General features: G+C 41.5%; 1 protein-coding gene across 1 annotated transcript in view; it reads left to right on the top strand.

The window, feature by feature from the left end:
• The first annotated feature begins 3,845 nt into the window (after window positions 1-3,845).
• Window positions 3,846-19,081, top strand: part of bsna (bassoon presynaptic cytomatrix protein a) — a 146,978-nt gene continuing 131,742 nt past the window's right edge. Inside the window, exons 1-4 of the mRNA XM_046055670.1 lie at window positions 3,846-4,042; window positions 4,715-5,300; window positions 17,734-18,629; window positions 18,720-19,041. Coding sequence (XP_045911626.1) covers window positions 3,846-4,042; window positions 4,715-5,300; window positions 17,734-18,629; window positions 18,720-19,041 — 2,001 coding nt within the window. The remainder of the gene's footprint in view (window positions 4,043-4,714; window positions 5,301-17,733; window positions 18,630-18,719; window positions 19,042-19,081) is intronic.

Genomic DNA, 19,081 nt, shown 5'->3' with positions numbered 1-19,081 from the left:
CACCTTACACCTTACCTCACTGATTAGTGCATCCAATAGCACAACAACTATCCAGCAGTTTGGTGACACAAAAGTAACAAACTCAAAGTAACAGTGTAGTCGATCACTGCTTCCTTGTCTTTTTTGCCCTCCAAGGGAGCGTAACCTTTACAACATGATATCACGTGAAAACTATAAATTGCGTGACTTAGAGTGAGTGACCTCATCGCTAGAGTGTAGCAGTATTTGGAACTCATCTGAAATTTTTCTCTTGAACGCTGGCTTGACCACAATTCAATTCTTCATGCATCATGTTACACCAAAAATGTAAATTTTGTTCTGGTTGCTCACATGGGCACATTTGTGGAATTTTGTCCAATCTGTACCACAGATTTCTGTGGTACAGATTGGACAAAATAGATAGATCTGTGACAGCAGTTTACTAGCTACACCAGCAAGTGGCAGTAGCGATATTGCCTCCCATAAGTTGACAGAATATCCACTGTAGTACCTAGCTTCAACGTCATCTGTAGGAGACAACAAGGAGAAGGACGGTAGCCTGGTTTCAACCAGCAGCTAAAAAATAAAGTAGAATCAATGCTCATGATTCAGGATCAAGTTTATCCTTTGTCATCTTCATGTTAGTCTGCTGTGCAGTTTGCTAATTTTGTGTTGCCTGTGGTAAGTTTGATGTGTAAGTTAACATTACCCCATGTTACGTAACAATCTCACATGAAATCATTTAGTTCAAGTCCAGATATTATATGGATTTAACAATAATTGGTTATTCACACTAATCTTTTCATGTGACAACACTGAAGAAATGACACTTAGCTACAATGTAAAGTATTGAGTGTACAGCTTTTATAACAGTGTAAATCTGCTGTCCCCTCAAAATAACACATCACACAGACATTAATGTCTAAACCGCTAGCAACAAAAGTTAGTACACCCTTAAGTGAAAATGTCCACATTTGGCCCAATTAGCCATTTTGCCCCAATGTCATGTGACTCAAGGTGTGAATGGGGAGCAGGTGTGTCAAATTTGGTGTTATTGCTCTCACACTCCATCACACTAGTCAATGGAAGTTCAACGTGGCACCTTGTGACAAAGAACTCTGAGAATCTGAAAAAAATAATTGTTGACCCACGTAAAAATGGCCTAGGCTGAAACCCTGAAATTGAGCTGCAGCACGGTGGCCATGACCATACAGCAGTTCAACAGGACAGGTTCCACTCAGAACAGGCTTCGCCATGGTCGACCAAAAGAAGTTGAGTGCACATGCTCATTGCTAATGTGGCCACACAAAATATTTTCATTTAGGGTTGTATTCACTTTTGTTGCCAGAGGTTTAGACATTAATGGCTGCATGATGTGTTATTTTGAAGGGACAGCAAATTTACACGTTACAAATGATGAAAAGGTGTAATCAAATATTTACAAAAATGTGAGGGGTGTACTCTGTATACTTTTGTGAGATACTGTATATTCTGCTTGTGCAATGATGCAGGTTATTAACTCATTAACATTATTTATTATTTATAAACAATAACTAAACCAGATGATTTTTACTGTGTTGGTCTGGAATTAGCAAAAATAAAATCGTATATTTTCAAAAAAAACTATGTGACTATAATATAAATGTTATTAATATCATTTTGAAAAATCAGCTTTTTACACAATAATAAGCACATGCCATATAAATACCAGGCTGTGTGTAATAGTGTAACACAGAGAGACATACTTGGACAAAGATATATTGTGTTAACAAACACTTTGAATGGCCACACTCAGACAACTTGTGTTATAATATCATATTGTTATAAACACATAATAAAACACATTCTGAACAATCACCATGACTATTATAAGACAATAGCCAGCTATTATAAGATAATAGCCAGGGTAAGATGACTAGCTTATCCCATCAAAGTGTGGAGAACTGATCTACTCAGGGTCACTATGTAAATAGTGCTTGATGTTTGTCAACTGCTGTAGAAGAAAGCCTAATTTTCTTCCAGGTCTGGTGGGCTTTCACGCTGTACGTTATAAATTAATAGTAGTCAGGTGTTTGCTAATATGTCAAGCAGAAGTTGATCAGAAGCAGTAGCGCAACATCTTCACACAGCGCAACACACTGGTGTAGACAGAAAGTTAAAAGACAAAATAGTTGGCACACTTACTTGTTGCTGAAAAGAATAAGGTCAATACCGGGGTATAAGGTATTGTGTGGAAATTCAATTCATTAGGTGAAAGTAGCAAGCCCTCACAGTTAACTGGCAGCTACTCTGATCAAATAGTTAGCAAAAGCAAAGTCTTGCATAAGTCTTTAAACTATTTTGGTCTTCAAAAATGGTGTTTTTACATGAATACAGTACACACAAATGTCTTTGAATAAGCACACAAAGCAGCAACTATGCACTGATAATATAAATGAATAACAGTTAGCTGTTGCTTTTTCTATGTATAGGGCATAGCAGTTAGCAATAAGGTTTTGTCATGCATGTAGTACAATAAAACACACATACACACAGGTTTCCAAATGTTGTAGGTATGGATGTGAATTCCAAACAGAACAAACTATCAATATAAATAGGGGGAATTTTATTTTTTCACAAAATCTACCACTCAAACAAAAGCTCAGTAGAATAAAAAAATATACATTTGGACTAGAAAGAAATAGAAGGAAAAACTTGGCCTTCTTTGTGGGTTTGGTCAAACGGTCCACATCACACGCAATGTTTTCTTGAGATAGGCAGCGTGGAAAGTATTACCTGCAATGCCATGTCCAGGCCTGGCATGACCCATGATCGTTGTCTTCGCATGCCTCCTCCATTGCCTGTGGAAGGGATATGCATTTGTAGGGCTGGTGATCATACACTTTCCAATGCCATGCACAGAAGAATTCTTCAATAGAATTCAAGAACGGAGAGTATGGGGGGGGATTGAGTAAGTTGAAAAGTGGGTGACAAGTGAACCATTTGTGGACCAAAGCAACTAACGGTGGAAACTAACGTCACAGATGATGACATACCTGGGATGCTCTGGCCCCTGGTCATTAGGAATAACTAGTTTTTTGTAGAGGTGTCCAGAAATGTGATAATGTGTGCAGTGTTGTATGGAACTAAGTATGATGGTGAAGGACACCGTTTTGTCTAAAAGCCACACACATTGTTATGTTGCCACCATTTCTGCACCAGCGCCTTATTTTTGCAAGGTTGAAACCTGCCTTGTCCACATATATTAGCTTAATATGCATTGCAGCTGCATATGGTTCCATGACTCTCTGAAAGAGAAAAGAGAAAACAATTTTAGCACGGTGCAAAAAGACAGATATCGGTCAATATGACACTGCACACTTGCAGATCCAGTTCCAATGACAGGATAGTATCTGCACTTATTCATATCTCAGTTGTTTAACACTGAGTTTCTTCTGAAAGGGACTCTTTACAGCTGCTTCATCCTAACTATGTTACATTTTAGTAGACGAGACAGAGCAGAGAGACTCACTCTGTTGATGTTTTGGAACACTGTGTTATCTGCTAGTATGTGGTCCTGTAGTTTTCTGAGTTTGATGCAGATATTTGCAATGACCATATTTCCAATGTGGGTCTCCTGCTCTAGGGTGAACACTCAGCCTCTTTCACCAGATACTGGTTTTCTTGCAATTCTGTAAAAACATTTGATTGGTTTAGTAGTAGTGATCCTTGTAATTTCACTGCATATTACTGAACCAGTACCAGTGCTGTACAGCACTTACAGTTAATTACCGGTTCTCATTTCGAAATATCTGGATGATACATGCAACAGTATAGCGGTTGACATTTGGTTGAACCCGTTGCCCAGCTTCCCTCAAGCTCATACCATGATTGACAATATGGTCAACCACAACTCTGATTTCATCAGTTATTATGTTCCTTACTTCTCTTCGTCTCCCCTGCCCTCCTCCTACTTCTTCACCTCCTCGTCCTCTGCCTCGTCCTCTTCCTCATCCTCTTCCTTCTTCGCCTCCTCGTCTTTGTCCTCCTCTTCTTCTTTTAATTCTCACCCCTCATACTCTGTGTTCAATGTCAGCCTCCATTGTTAGCCAAACCAAATCTTTACCTGTGATTATTTATAGTGCTCAAGCTCTCATTGGTAAGTGAACTAATTATCTAAAAGTGTTTTCACATGTGTCAATGTGGAATGCCAATTGGCAAAATCATGTAGCAAAACATAGTAATGTTTCCAGTTTTGCTGGAAGTGTATTATTGAATTGCAAACTGAGTGTAAAGAAGTGCGTTGTGTTTACAGTTTTGATCATAGGGGTGTATGGATATTTGATCACTTAACTAGTAACATATGTTAAATTCAATTAATTTCAGTTTTATTTATATAGCACCAATTCATAACAAAAGTCATCTCTTTGCACTTTTCATATGAGGCAGGTCTAGACTGTACTCTTTGTAATATTATTTACAGAGACCCAACAATTCCCACAGTGAGCAAGCACTTGGCAACAGAGGCAAGGAAAAACGTCTTTTTAAGAGGCAGAAACTTTGAGCAGAACTATAGCTCAGGGTGGCCGGTCATCTGACTCAACCAGTTTGGGTTGAGTGGGGAGGGGGGGGGCAGCCAACACACAATATCCACACAGAAAACATGACCTTTTTAATGTAATTTAGACTTTACCAATAAGTGAAAGTCATAATCTGATTTGATGTTTATCTCTTTTGCTTTGTCCCTCTTTTTCAGGGGTCCAATGAGTCTGATGGGTAGCCCCAAGCCTGGCATGCATCAAGAAGGCCATGGAGGAAGAGGAATGACAGGAATAGGAGGAGGTGGAATGGGAGGAATAGGAGCAAGAGGTGAAATAGGAGGGGGCACGGGCACTGGTGGAGGAATAGGATCCCGAGCTGGTGAGCCCTACCGCCTGGCCGCTCACGAAAGTCCAACTCCCCCCCGACACCTGCAGTCAAGCCTGGGGCTCAGCACTGGGAAGGGCCCAGGTTCTGGCCATGGGATGGGTCACGATCTAGCCGGGTCCAGCATGGGAGGCCATGGAGGTCAAAGTCCTGGTCAGCATGCTTCCCGTCGAAACCTCCAAGTTGACTTCAATGGTTCCAGGACAGGCTCTGTGTCTCCTGACCACGGAGTGACGCCCACCTCGCCCTACTCTGTGCCGCAGATTGCACCAATGCCGAGCAGCAAACTGTGCCCAGTTTGCACCACTACAGAGCTCTCCAACCGACCGACTGGACCCAACTACAACACCTGCACCCAGTGTAAGGCCACCGTCTGTAACCAGTGTGGATTCAACCCCAACCCGCACCTCACTGAGGTAGGTCAGGTTCGACAAGGAGATGTATGTGTGTGTGTATGTGTTTTATTTTCCTGATGTCTTTTCTTTGCCACTGTAAATTTGCTTAGAAAGAGAATATTCTTGTTGATTTTTGGCTGCTTCTACGGAATCAATAAATAAATAATGCTGATTTATAGTGTTTGGATATTAATATAATTTAATCCTTTAACAAAGGGAAGTTTATTCCAAAATTTACTGAAGTTTGAGTCTGAAAACAGATTGAGCAGATACAGACGATTTTATCTGGTCTGTTGCTAAAGTCAGCGAGGAAGTGTTAATAAGACTGAACTGAACTGAGTGAAGGAAGTCAACGAGCCAGTGCAGAGAAAGTGATGTGAGAGAGATGGTTTGAGGCGAGGGAGATAAATGAGGTCAGTAAGAGAGATAGAGAGAGATCATAAAAGCTGAGTGAAAATCAGTTTCAACAAATCCTTCCCTGCTCACTATTCCTCCTATTTTATTTTAGTTCCTATAGGAAAAAATTATAATGGCAAGATTTAACTACACTATTTTGCCAAAAGTTTTGGGTCGCCTGCCTTTATATGCACATGAAGGTTGATGACAACCCATTCTTAAACACTAGGATTTAATATGGAGCTGGCCCATGAATTGCAGATATAATAGCTTCAACTCTTCTGGGAAGACTGTTCACAAGGTTTAGGAGTGTGTACATGGGAGTTCTTGACCATTTTTTTAGAAGCGCATTTGTGAGGTCAGGCACAGATGTTGGACGAGAAGGCTTGGCTTTCAGTATCTGCTCTTATTCATCCCAAAGGTGTTCTATTAGGTTGGGGTCAGGACTCTGTGCCAGCCAGTCAAGTTCTCCACATCAAACTTGCTCATCCATGTCTTGATGGACCTTGCTTTGTGCACTGGTGCACAGTCATATTGGAACCCAAAGGGGCCATCCCCAAACTGTTGCCACAAAGTTGGGAGCATGAAATTGTCCAAAATGTCTTGGTATGCTGAAGCATTAACAGTTCATTTCACTGGAACTAAGGGGCCAAGCCCAACACCTGAAAAACAATCCGACACCATAATCCCCCTTCCCACAAACTTTACACTTCGCACAATGCAGTCAAGCAAGTACCGTTCTCCTGGCAACCTCCAGACCCGGACTCGTCTGTTGGATTGCCAGACAGAGAAGTGTGATTTGTCACTCCAAAGAACACATCTCCACTGCTCTAGTGTCCAGTGGCGGCGTACTTTACACCACTGCAACGTTTTGCATTGCACTTGGTGATGGAAGGCTTGGATACAGCTGCTCGGTCATGGAAACCCATTCCTTGAAGCTCTATACAGCACTGTTGTCACACGATGTTTGGAGGTCTGTAGCTATTAACTCTGCAGAAAGTTGATGACTTCTGCATACTGTATGCCTCAGCATGCGCTGACTCCACTCTGTGATTTTATGTGGCCTACCACTTTGTGGCTGATGTTCTGTTGTTCCCAATCGCTTCCATTTTGTTATAATACCACTAACAGTCAATCGTGGAATATTTAGTAGTGAGGAAATTTCACAAATGGACTTATTGCACAGGTGGCAACCTAGCACCATGCTTGAATTCACTGAGCTCCTGAGAGCGACCTATTCACAAATGTTTGTAGAAGCAGTCTGTGTGCCTAAGTGCTTGATTTTATACACATGTGGCCTCAATTCAATGATTTGGAGGGGTGTCCTAAAACTTGTGGCAATATAGTGTATCTTTATATTTATGTATGTAAAAAGAGTACATAATTGAAGAAATAGAATATGCATGAATGAGCAAAGGAGCATGCAAGCTATGTGTGTGTTGTGTATGTATGACTTTTTACTGTGGGTCTGTAAGTGTGTTTGTGATAGACAATGAGTGTAAGGGCTCAACAAGTGGCAGTAATTCCTTCCTGAGGCACTGAGAGAATCTCCATTAATGTGCAGAAGGAAAAAGTACAGGTTGTGACTCTGTGTGTATGTGTGTGTGTGTGTGAGAGAGAGAGAGATCATTCTACTCGTGTGATGTGAAGACAGGAGCCAAACACTACAGTATTTGGCTTTCAGAGCGAGATAGAGGGAGATTTGCCTGAGAAGTAAAGAAAGAAAGGACAGATTAATCCAAAGTTATTCAGAGCTGGATGGTGGGGTGAGGCGAGTGAGAAAGGAGGTTAAGAGGCTCTCTTTGATTGATAGGAGGTTGATGCTTGCCTTTGGTGACAGGTTTAAACTATCAGCCCCAGTGTCAGTATCCGGTGACAATTATCAAATCTCAACATCCCTTGGCAGACAGGAAAGACTTCAGACAGAGAACATGACCACAGGAGGTGAAGAAGACAGATATATTAGAAAATCAAAAATCTTCAAGCGGTTGAGGGCTGGATTCAAAATCACACTGAAGTAAAAAACTGAAATCACAGGCTGATCCAGCTTGAGTGACTTGCATCATGGCAACTCATAATGTGAGTCATTGGGGGTATGGCGCCCAGTGCCTGTATGCACTCCCAACAATATCTGTGAATGACTCCTTACAGACCTGGATCGGGGCATCAGTGAGCTCCTGGACAGTCTGTTGAGCTACTTGGCGGCTGAAGTTTAATTGACATGAAGTGGTCCCTTAATTCCTTTGAGCAGGATTAAACGTGCAATGATCCTATTGAAAGTGAAGCATGATCTCATCTCTTGGCTGTTTTTCTTACTAGAATCAGCAGTTTCCATGCCAGCTACCCTACAGATTTGAGTCTTGGTGGTCACCTGTGCCATCCCAGGGCACAAACACCAATTAACGCTGCAAGCAGCATTGGACAGGCCCTCACGCCGTGATGTGCAGCAGGGCATGGTGTGGCAGCGGTGCAGTGGCAGGAGGTTAGGAGACACCTCACAAAGTAGTTAAACGTCACCCTCTGTGTCCCCTGTGTGGCACTACAGAACATCTGCAAATCATATGTTATGTCCCAGTACCCAGTATCAAGTGTGGACTACACTGACAAAATGTAATTTAAATTAAATGAGGTCCCGTTTACAGTAGGTCGCGACATTGAGTGAATATTTGCATGTAGATGTGTTCAGGGCAGGGCTCTTATCAATCATTATAAAGTTTGTCACAGATGTGAGCATGTACTTTAAAGTACCAACAACTTCCTGTTATATGGCAAATCATCAATCTTTGATGCCACCCCACAGACATACCCTTTAAAAAAACTCACAAGTAGTACAACTTTTAATCGTCAATGCCTTTAGATTGCACAGTGAAAAATTCAAGTAGATCAAATTACTTCTCCTGTTGGGTTTAGAGAACTGCTCCTAGAGGGTTTTTGTAGGTCTGGACATGAAACATCTGCCACCCAGAATTCCAAATTAATTGTTTAGAGTGGATCTGACTTTAAGTTACATTGTATTATTTATTATTAAATAATAGCAATAATTATTATTATTTAATTTAAATCTTGATGCCATTTTAACCCTTATCCCCAACATAAGTGTGATGCACAAACTACATCCAAAGCTATCCATATAAAGCTGTGCACAAGTTTTACAGACACAACCTCCCAGTGTCAGAAATGACTCCAAAGAGCTCCATCAAGCAGAAGAAGAATTCTCTTCTACTGCTGACAAGATCACAGCAATGATTGCAGCCTCCCAAATCAGACATTTTAAATGTGAGCATCCTGGAATTATTTTATAAACATTTGAGGTATGTGTACTTCCAGGGCAAGAATGCACCAGGTGTGAAAGAAACCCCCATCTTTAAGTCCTTGTTCTTACAGAACCTTTACCCATGTGTGCACACTGACATTGTACTTAGGACACATCAAGATAACCTCTCAATGTAGGACATAAGGAAGGTGACACATAAGGCTTGGGAAACTCTTTGCTTCCAAGGCAATGGGAAAAGCCACTGAGCCTACCATCTCCAAACTGTAGCATCACCCAGACCTACTGCCTCAAAAATCACCTTCACAACAGCTCAAAGGGGGTGACAAAATAGCACCAATTCACAACAACAGTTACAGTATCTCACAAAAGTTAGTACACCCCTCACACTGGTGTAAATATTTGATTATATCTTTTCATGTGACAACACTGAAGAAATTACACTGTTCTACAATCAGAATCAGAAAGAACTTTATTGCCTAGTAGTTTTTTTACATGTATGAGGAATTTGCTTTGGAGATAAGGTGTTACACTTAAACAATCATACAGTTGATAAATAAATGTAGAAATATATAAATGTGCAATAATGAGATGATATAAATAAATAAATTGACAAAATATAAAACATAGAAGAATAACTATTAACACTTAGCAACAAACAACAAATATGTGCAATATACCGGGTATGTGCAATGATGTGAAATGAAATAATATTTACATGTGCAAAGATATACAGTATTTGAGAGGGAAGGGGGAAGTGTCAGTGAGGCACCTGGGGCCTTGTTAATGAGGCTAGCTGCAGAAGGGTAGAAGCTGTTTTTATGGCGAGAGATTTTGTTCCTGATGGACCACAGCCTCCTGCCTGACTGTTACAGTTTGTTACCGGGATTGGAGGGGTCAGCTGCAATCTTTCCTGCATGCCTCAGAGTCCTGGAGGTGTACAGGTCCTGAAGAGATAGAAGTCTGCAGCCAATCACCTTCTCTGCAGAGTGAATGATAACGAGATGGTGATGGAGGAGGTGAGGATGGAGTCAATGATGACAGCGTAGAAGTGCACCATCATTGTCTTTGGCAGGCTGAACTTCTTCAACTGCCACAGGAAGTGCATCCTCTGTTGGGCCTTCTTGGTGAAGGAGGTGATGCTCAGCTCCCACTTGAGGTCCTGGGAGATGATGGTGCCCAGGAAGCGGTAGGAGTCCACAGTGGTGACTAGGAAGTCACACAGGATGATGGGGGAGGGTGGGGCTGTGCTCTTTCTGAAGTCCACTGCCATCTCTACTGTCTTCAGAGGGTTGAGCTCCAGGTGGTTCTGGCTGCACCAGTTGACCAGATGGTCAATCTCCCACCTGTAGGCAGACTCATCCCCAACAGAGATGAGCCGGATGAGGGTGGTGTCATCCGCAAACTTCAGGAGCTTGTCCTGCAGCAGGGTGCAGGATGCAGGGTGAGCCAGATGATGGTGTTGAAAGCAGAGCTGAAATCCACAAACAGGATCCTGGTGTAGGTTCCCGGAGAGTCCAGGTGCTGGAGGATGAAGTGAAGGGCCAATGTAAAGTAGTGAGTGTACAGCTTGTATAAAAGTGTAAATTTGCTGTCCCCTCAAAATAACACATCACACAGCTATTAATGTCTAGGCACTGGCAAGAAAAGTGAGTACACCCCTATGTGAAAATGTCAAAATTGGGCCCAAAGTGTCAATATTTTGTGTTACCACCATTATTTTCCAGCACTGCCATAACCCTCTGGCATGGAGTTCACCAGAGCTTCACAGGTTGCCACTGGAGACCTCTTCCACTCCTCCATGCGCTCCTCCACATTCTGTTTGAGGATGCTACACAGATGCTCAATAGGGTTTTAGCAGTGTCATTTCTTCAGTGTTGTCACATTAAAAGATGTAATCAAATATTTACAAAAATGTGAGGGGTGTACTCACTGTTTTGAGATACTGTGTTTCATTGCACTTTTCCTGTAGAGCAGGTGTAGACCATACTTTCTGTGATATTATTTACAGACTCAACATTTCCCACCATGAGCAAGCACGTAGCGACAGAGGCAACGATAAACTTCCTTTTAAGAGGCAGAACCCTTGAGCAGAAACATGGCTCAAGGTGAGCGACCATCTACCTCGACCAGTTGGGGGACGAGGGAAAGAGAGAGAGAGAGACAGAGGGCTGAGAGGGTGCGGGGGAGCAGCCAACACAATATTTACACAGAAATACAAACAGTGAAGATAGTAGTGGTACAGACTGAAAATGAATAATAGTGATAATTATAGTAATGTTAAGGATAATAATAACAATAGAACTAGTAATAATGTAGCAAAGGGTGTCGAGCAGAAACATGGTAGGTGCAGGCGACCTGCAACCATAGATCCAGATTCCTCAGCTCCAGAGCCAGAAATGCCTGTAGAAAGCGATTGGAGGAGAGGGACGAGGAAGCACTAGACTGCGGGAAGGGGAAGAAGTTGAATTAGTAACATGCATTAATGGGATAAGGTTGCAGACAGATGGAGTGAGAGAGGAGGAGAGAGGAGCTCAGTGCATCATGGGAAATCCCCCGGCAGTCTAGGCCTATAGCAGCATAACTAAGGGATGGTTCTAGACTCACCTGAGCCAGCCCTAATTATAAGCTTTATCAAAGAGGAAAATCTTAAGCCTACTCTTAAATATGGAGATGGTGTCTGCCTCCTGAACCCAAAATGGAACCTGGTTCCACAAGAGAGGAGCCTGATGGCTAAAGGCTCTGGCTCCCATTCTACTTTTGGAGACTCTAAGAAAAAAGTAACTCTTCATTCTAGGAATGCAGTGCTCAGGTTGGGTAATAAGGTACAATGAGCTCTTTAAGATAAGATGGTGCCTTACCATAAAGAGCAGAAGTGTTATAAATTCTATTCTAGGTTTTACAGGGAGCCAGTGCAGAGAAGCTAAAACAGGAGAAATATGATTTATTTTCCTGTTTCCTGTGCTGTAGCATTCTGGATCAGCTGAGGAGTCTTAACAGACTTTTTTGAGCTGCCAGATAATAAAGAATTGCTGTGATCCAGCCTAGAAGTACAAAATGCATGGTCTAGTTTTTCCACAGCATTTTGAGACATGTAGGTGAAAAAAAGTGGTCCTTGAAGTTTCTTTAATGTGAGATTTAAAGGACATGTCCTGATCAAACATAACTCCTCACGGTTGTGCTGGAGGCCAGGGCGATGCCATCTAGAGTTACTATATCTTTAAATAATGCATCTCTAAGGTGTTTGATTGATAGATACAATTGAGTATCATCTGCATAACAATGAAAGTTTATGGAGAGTTTTATGATAATGTTGCCTGAAGGAAGCATATATAAGGTGAACTGGATTGGTCCCAGCACAGATCCCTGCGGAACTCCGTTATTAACTTTGGCATCCATGGAGGATTCATCGTTAACATGTACAAATTGAGATTGCTCTGTTACATAGGACTTAAACCAGCTTAAAGTGGTTCCTTTAATTCCAATTTATTGTTCCAGTCTCTGTAATATCATGTGATGGTCAATAGTATGAAATGCAGCATTAGATCTAATAAGACCAGTACAGAGGCAAGTCCTTTGTCTGATGCAATTAGAAGGTCATTTATTATTTTCACCAGTGCTGTCGATGTGACATAATTTACTCCAAATCCTAAAATCTTGTTCTTATTTTCCTCTATTAAATTCGAGTAATACGCAACTCTGACATTACGGAAGGCCTTCCTGTAAGTTTTAAGACTATCTTGCCAGATTAAACGAGATTCTTCCAGATTGGTGGAATGCCATTTCCTTTCAATTTTAGGCGATCTTTGCTTTAATTTGCGAGTTTTGGTGTTTGCCATGGAGCTAACGGTCTTTGTTTTTTATATCTTCTTTTTTAGAGAGGCAACAGAGTCGAGTGTCATTCACTGTGAGCCTGAAGCACTATCAATCTGATCAATTTGGGAAGGACTGAAATTAGCATTAGAAATGAGCAAATTAGCACATTATATTGAGACATGGTAATGAATAAAAAGCTGATGGAATTACTTCCTAAAATTTCTTTAAATTTAGCTGCCTGCAGATAGACAGCTAGTCTAAGAATTTTTGGCTTATGGTGTGTGGAGCTCCTGAGCTCATTGACTATTCAATTGATGACCAAAAAACAGCAGGAGGGCATTGAGTGTGACTTCCATGTCTACCAACTCTGTAGAGATAGACATTCTCACTGTAGAGGCTGTAGAAGGCCCAACAGTATAACAAGCCAATAGACCGTTCAGATGATGACCACAGCCTCTCTGACCCCAGTTCAGGACATGGTTATAATCCATCAGACAGTGAAAGCACCACTGAATGCCCCTCTGCCTATGTTACCTGGAGTGGTACAGCCCTGAGCCACGAGTAAAAAGAAACTTAAAGCACAGGTCATAGTTAACCACAGAATCCCTTGTACTTACAGTAACACAGATACTAGCTTATCATAACTTACTTTTCTTAAAGTTACATTGGCAAAATTGAATTTGTTAGCAGTAGTAACAAACTCAAAACTCCTGAAATCAGTAATAGTTAATCACACTACTTATTATTTGGAAATTAATTTTTATTCTTCCTTAATTAATTCATACTGCAGCCTAAACTGTAAACTTCATGTAAGTGAAAATTACAGGTCTAGTATAGACTGCTGCAGACACTTCAGATGTTAGGTGGAGTTTTAATCAAGGTAAATGCATTTTGGCGTATATCTCCCACACAGTATGTTGCACATTCTTATTTCCACGTGTTCACTGAATTGAGCTGCGTCTTGTGATGTACGTCCATTTCTTGCTAAGAAAAATCATGATAAAAACATTATTAAAATAATTTTGATGATCCAATAAAAGCCCAACCTATAAAGAAACAACTTCCTGTAGGTTACGGTCAAAACAAGAAGTGATGTCATAGCTCCACAGAGGTCTGTCCGATTAACACAAAATTTAGGTCAGTACTTTTGACCTGTACTTTAATGCTTTGAGGTACAGACATTATCAAAGCTATCATGTGACAGGGCAATAGGCCTGAGACAGTTTTGGATGGTCAGATGATAGTTATTTTTAATAAACAAGGTGTTGTCCGTATTATTATGTGATCTCTATTATCCATCTGCAAACAGAAATAATGTCCCCCAATTTATTTTATGTTATAGCAGTTAGTATACTAGAAATGTATGTTAGCATAACACCATGAAAGGTAAAGGGTAAAGGTTAATTATAATAATTTAATTCTTTACTTTTTGTTTTTGAAAATGTCTCTAGGACCTTTTGACTATGTCCACAAATTGTTTTATTCTTTCCCATCTTTTCATTGTGATTTGCATTGTCAACAGCAAACTAAAAAATCAAGTGAATTTACTCTGTATTCTGATCTTTGAATATCCAGGTGTAAATAATAAAATCAATGATGTCTGAATCAAAAAATATTCTCCATAATCATATTAACAACACCTGTGTCTTTCATACTATGGCATGTCAGCATGTTGTGAAAAAGCAAATGCACATTTTATTGTTCTTAGACAAGTAAGCTATATTAACTACTAATAAAAAAGATCTGATTGAGGTAATGTTTCACCACCAAGCTTAATATAGACTTTTATAGAATCTTCTCCCCCACCCACTCACTTGTAGCACTCTCCTCCCGATTTAGCTATTGTATTAACTGCCAGATGTTACATTTTCAGTTGTTACATGCTGCAAAGCCCCATTACGTCTCAGTGGGAGTCCTTGGTTAAAGACGAAATGAGAAATCAATGAACAAAAAGTGTAGCTTTGTGCTGCTGCTTTAAGGGCGCATATATCACCTGATTGCATTATGCCATTGCACAGACAACGCTTCCTGCTGAAAATGTTTCTATTTTACTGCATTTCCAGCTCTATATTGTAGTTTTGTGACTCCTGCGTGGTAGCTTTGTATGTCTCAAAGTAAAAAATAAAAACATTCTAGCACTTCATGCAGGACGTAATTTCAGCCTCTGTCTGAAACAAGCTGTAGATGCTCCTGTCCCCATAAGCCTACTGTCTTCTGATTGGCCAAGACCCTAAAGCGTGCCCTGGGGAAGTGGAAGTGGCTAGATTGAATGTGTTTGAATGCATGCTTCTGTGTACACTATTAAAACACCGGTTTGTTATTTCCCAAACTATTGTTTACAATATAAACACAAATGGCACATTCTCATATGTACATGTTCGAGCCAGAATCCAATACAGACTTTAATGTTGGACAGCAAGAAAATCCGCAGCCACAATGGTTACAGCAGGGCACCTCTGCTTGGTGCAGCTTGCTCATGTGCAAATCACCATTAGCTCCCTAAAAACTTGCTACATCCAATGAAACTGGGTTCAGAAGGCATTAAGTTTGATTATCAATACCAAAGTCCTTTTAGGCAAGTCATGCCACTCGGCCGCTATCTTGGCAACGCCTCCAGGCAGCTATTTTTGACTAACAAGACCAGGCTCCTATCTGAATGAATGGGGAGAGAGCCAGGACTGCACTTTCACTGGTCACCGGGACATAAAAACTACATGAATAGAATCAGCAAAAAAGTTTGACAACTTTCCCCAAAATAAGGTTTAAAAAGTGTTTTTCCCGACCGGTTCTACTTCTACTACGGATGCGTCACCACTTCCGTGCGTGGGCAGTAGAAATAAAACAGACCCATATGTCAGTAGAACCACACAATTGGCTGAAATTGAAGTTTCCCACTTTGGCTGTTAAAAGCAGATGATTGGCTTTCTAGCAGGAGGGGCAGGATAACCGCCATCTTTACCATTACAGGCTTTCCCCATAGAGTTGTATGGTGAATGTGATTGAGTGGCGTGTCTCCTCTAAAATATCCCTGTCGATATATAACCTTTGCAACCGAAAGGCACTTTCTTAACAACATATTGAACAACTTCAACTACAAAAGACTGCCGTGTTGTTCTACCCTGCATGTTTGACAGAAATATGATATTTTGGCTCACAGAGATTTTTTAAAATATGTTTACCACAACATTTTAAACTTTGGCCACATTTTACATGAACATCCGACATTGTAACATTATAGATATGCCAGAAAATACAGAAAAGCTTAATAGGTCACCTTTAAACCTACTGTCACACATGCTTCACACTAAACAGTATGCACTGTGTTCACTCAAATTATTTTGTTAATAACCAGCAAACAGTTGAGGCTGCAGGATACCGATACAGCACAAATATGGCAATAATTTCAAGGCTACTTTTTATTGTAACTACATAACATATAATGACCTATTCAATAAATATTTGTAACATATGTGTTATGCCTGGTAAAATCAAATCCTTCGCAACTTGATTCTTCATCACCTGTTAGCAACAGGACTCAGGTTTGTAAAGGAGTCACTGGTTTTAACCACAATGAAGAAGATGTGGATATTCTGTTCTGCTGTGCTGTTGATTAAGACTTGATGAGAGCTCAAGTGCTGCCTGGATTATAAAACAGCTGACTCCTCTCCCTCTATTGTTCGCTTCCTGTCCATCTCATCCCTACTCTTTCCTGTCGCTCCATCCCTTGCTCTATTCTATTCTATCTATTCCTTGATGTGTCTCTTGTGATGTTGCTTAAAAAGCAGAGGAATGGACAAGGACTAAAGGATTAAAAACAAATATCCAGCTATCCTTTTCTTTCTCAGTTTGTATCTCTCTTCATCTTCCTCTCGCCATCTTCATCATATGTAATTATGGCAACACAACATGGGAGGATTAGTTTCAGCTTTTCAAGGAACAAGGCTGACATTTTTCAACCTGATCAAAGAGAGAACAGTAAAATGGGGAAAAAGAGGGGAAACAAGAAAAATGGAAAGTGTAAGGGGGAAAATAGAGGGGACATGAAGAAGAGAAAAAACAGGGAGAAGAGAAGCAAGAGTATATAAAAGACAGCTACAAAGTAAATATTTAAGGAGGATGTCAGGCTCTAGCAGTGGCTGTAGCCGCTAAGTCAACAGAACATGGGATCATGCTGTAAAGCTAGAAAGACTCCCATATTTTACCATTCTTTCCAGCTGTTGTTTAAATATTTTTTCATATATGTCCCATATTTTTAAACTTTCTAAAAGAAAATTAAAAAACCCCGCTGGCTGTATTTGATATGTTTCCTACATTCACCCCCAATGTATGTAATACATTAGCTGTAACCACTCGTCAATCACTCAAACTGCACCTGCCAATAAAACAAACGAAGAAGAATGCTCGAAGAATAACAGCAGCATGAGCATTGAAGGATGGATGAATGTGAGAGGGATGGAGTACCTGCCAAAAAGGCTACAATTTTGTGAAAGTATCTCAAAAAATGAGTGAATCATAGTGATTACATATCATATGTTTATATCTATACTGTCCTGGTTTCAGCATGAAGATGTGTCTTACATCACTAAAGCAAACTTACAATGGTCATTACCTCTTTAACCTTACTGATGCAGTCAAGCACGTACACCTCTTGTGCTGCCAATCATTGTTCAAACCAACAGAAACATTTCTTAAATTTCAGTGGAAATACCAAAGATATCAAATACGTTAGGAATTATGTATCAATACATCTAGAATGTGTCCATTTCATGGATTGATACAGTCATAACAAAAGTTTTAGGTTGAAACATTTCACTCAGTGTAATTACATAGCTCCAATGAAGAGTCGGAATAAGCTGATACATAATATGTGTGTGATATTGTCAAACAGACAAACTAAAGTGATTTTTCCAAGGAAATATAGATTTTAAGAGGTTGAAAATGACATCAAACCTGTCTGTTTTCTGTTTGCAGGTCCAGGAGTGGCTGTGTCTGAATTGTCAGATGCAGAGAGCTCTTGGCATTGATATGACCACGCCTCGCTCTAAGAGCCAACAGCAGATTCACTCGCCTTCCCACCAAGCCAAACACATTGTCCAGCCTCAGCAATCTGCACCTCAGCCAACACAGCCAGCAGCAGCACAGCCCAAACGTTTGGCAGAGAGTCAGCCCACCCAGCAGCAGCAGCAGCAGCAGCAGCAGCAGCAGCAGCAGCAGCAGCAGCAGCAGCCCTACAGCGAGATACATCCCTACTCCCAGTCCCAGCAGAATCCCCGATCTCAGCCCCAGTCATACCCTGCGACTCAGCCAGGGCCCCAGACTCAACCTCATACCTCCCCAGGCTTGCAGAGACACGCAGTCCCCGGTGGCCACCAGACTCAGACAGTGCCTTTTCAGCAGGGCATGAGGTCTGACCTGTACTCCCAGGGAGGTTCAGGAGCTCCAGGAGCTGTCAGAGGTCTCACAGGAGGCCCCAACCAGCCTGGGGGTCCTCGAATTCCCCACACTGGCGCTGTACCCCTGCCTGGCTTGACCAAGGCACGCTCCCAGTCTGATTTGGGTGTTGGTTCTCAAATGTACCAGTCTAAAGAGTGGCGCCTTGATCAGACCAGAAGCACTGGCTCCTCCCCAGTCCACAGGCCTCAGAGTCAAGCACCTCCTCCTGCCCAGGATGGCCTGACCAAACTGTTTGGCTTTGGGGCATCGCTGCTCAATCAGGCTAGTACCCTGATCAGTGTTGACCCTCTACCCACCGCCTCCACCCAGCCAAACCCTGCACAAAGCAAGGTGCAGTTCAGTAATGCAACTCCTGACAACAGGCAGCAACAAGGGGCCCCTGGCACCAAACCATTTGGTATGGGTGGCCCTCATGCCCCGAGCCAAATCGGAGGCCCTTATCCACCAGGCCAAATGGGGGGTCCTCATGTGCCGAACCAAATGGGAGTTGTCCCAATGGGTGGACCACATGCACCAACCCAGAAGCAGAAGACCATACCCAATCAACAAGGAATTCTGCAACAACAGTCGCACACGCATCATCAAAAACAAATGGAAGGACAACAACATCAGCAAACACCTGTTCATCTGCAGGAACAGAAGCACGAGCCTGTGGTGGCTCCTGTACCTGCTCCAGAGCCTGTGAAGCCCAAAGTGAACTGTCCTATTTGTAAAACAGAGCTGAACATCGGCAGCTCTGACCCATCCAACTATAACACCTGTACACAGTGTCACAGCCAAGTATGTAACCTGTGTGGCTTCAACCCCATGCCACATCTGGTGGAGGTAAGAGGAGTGTTACAGTAAAGTCACTCATACACAGATG

Source organism: Micropterus dolomieu, linkage group LG08, assembly GCF_021292245.1.
Source record: "Micropterus dolomieu isolate WLL.071019.BEF.003 ecotype Adirondacks linkage group LG08, ASM2129224v1, whole genome shotgun sequence".
Taxonomy (NCBI): Eukaryota; Metazoa; Chordata; class Actinopteri; order Centrarchiformes; family Centrarchidae; genus Micropterus; species Micropterus dolomieu.
Note: the sequence above shows the minus strand (reverse complement) of the source record. Positions and strands in the feature narration are given on the sequence as shown.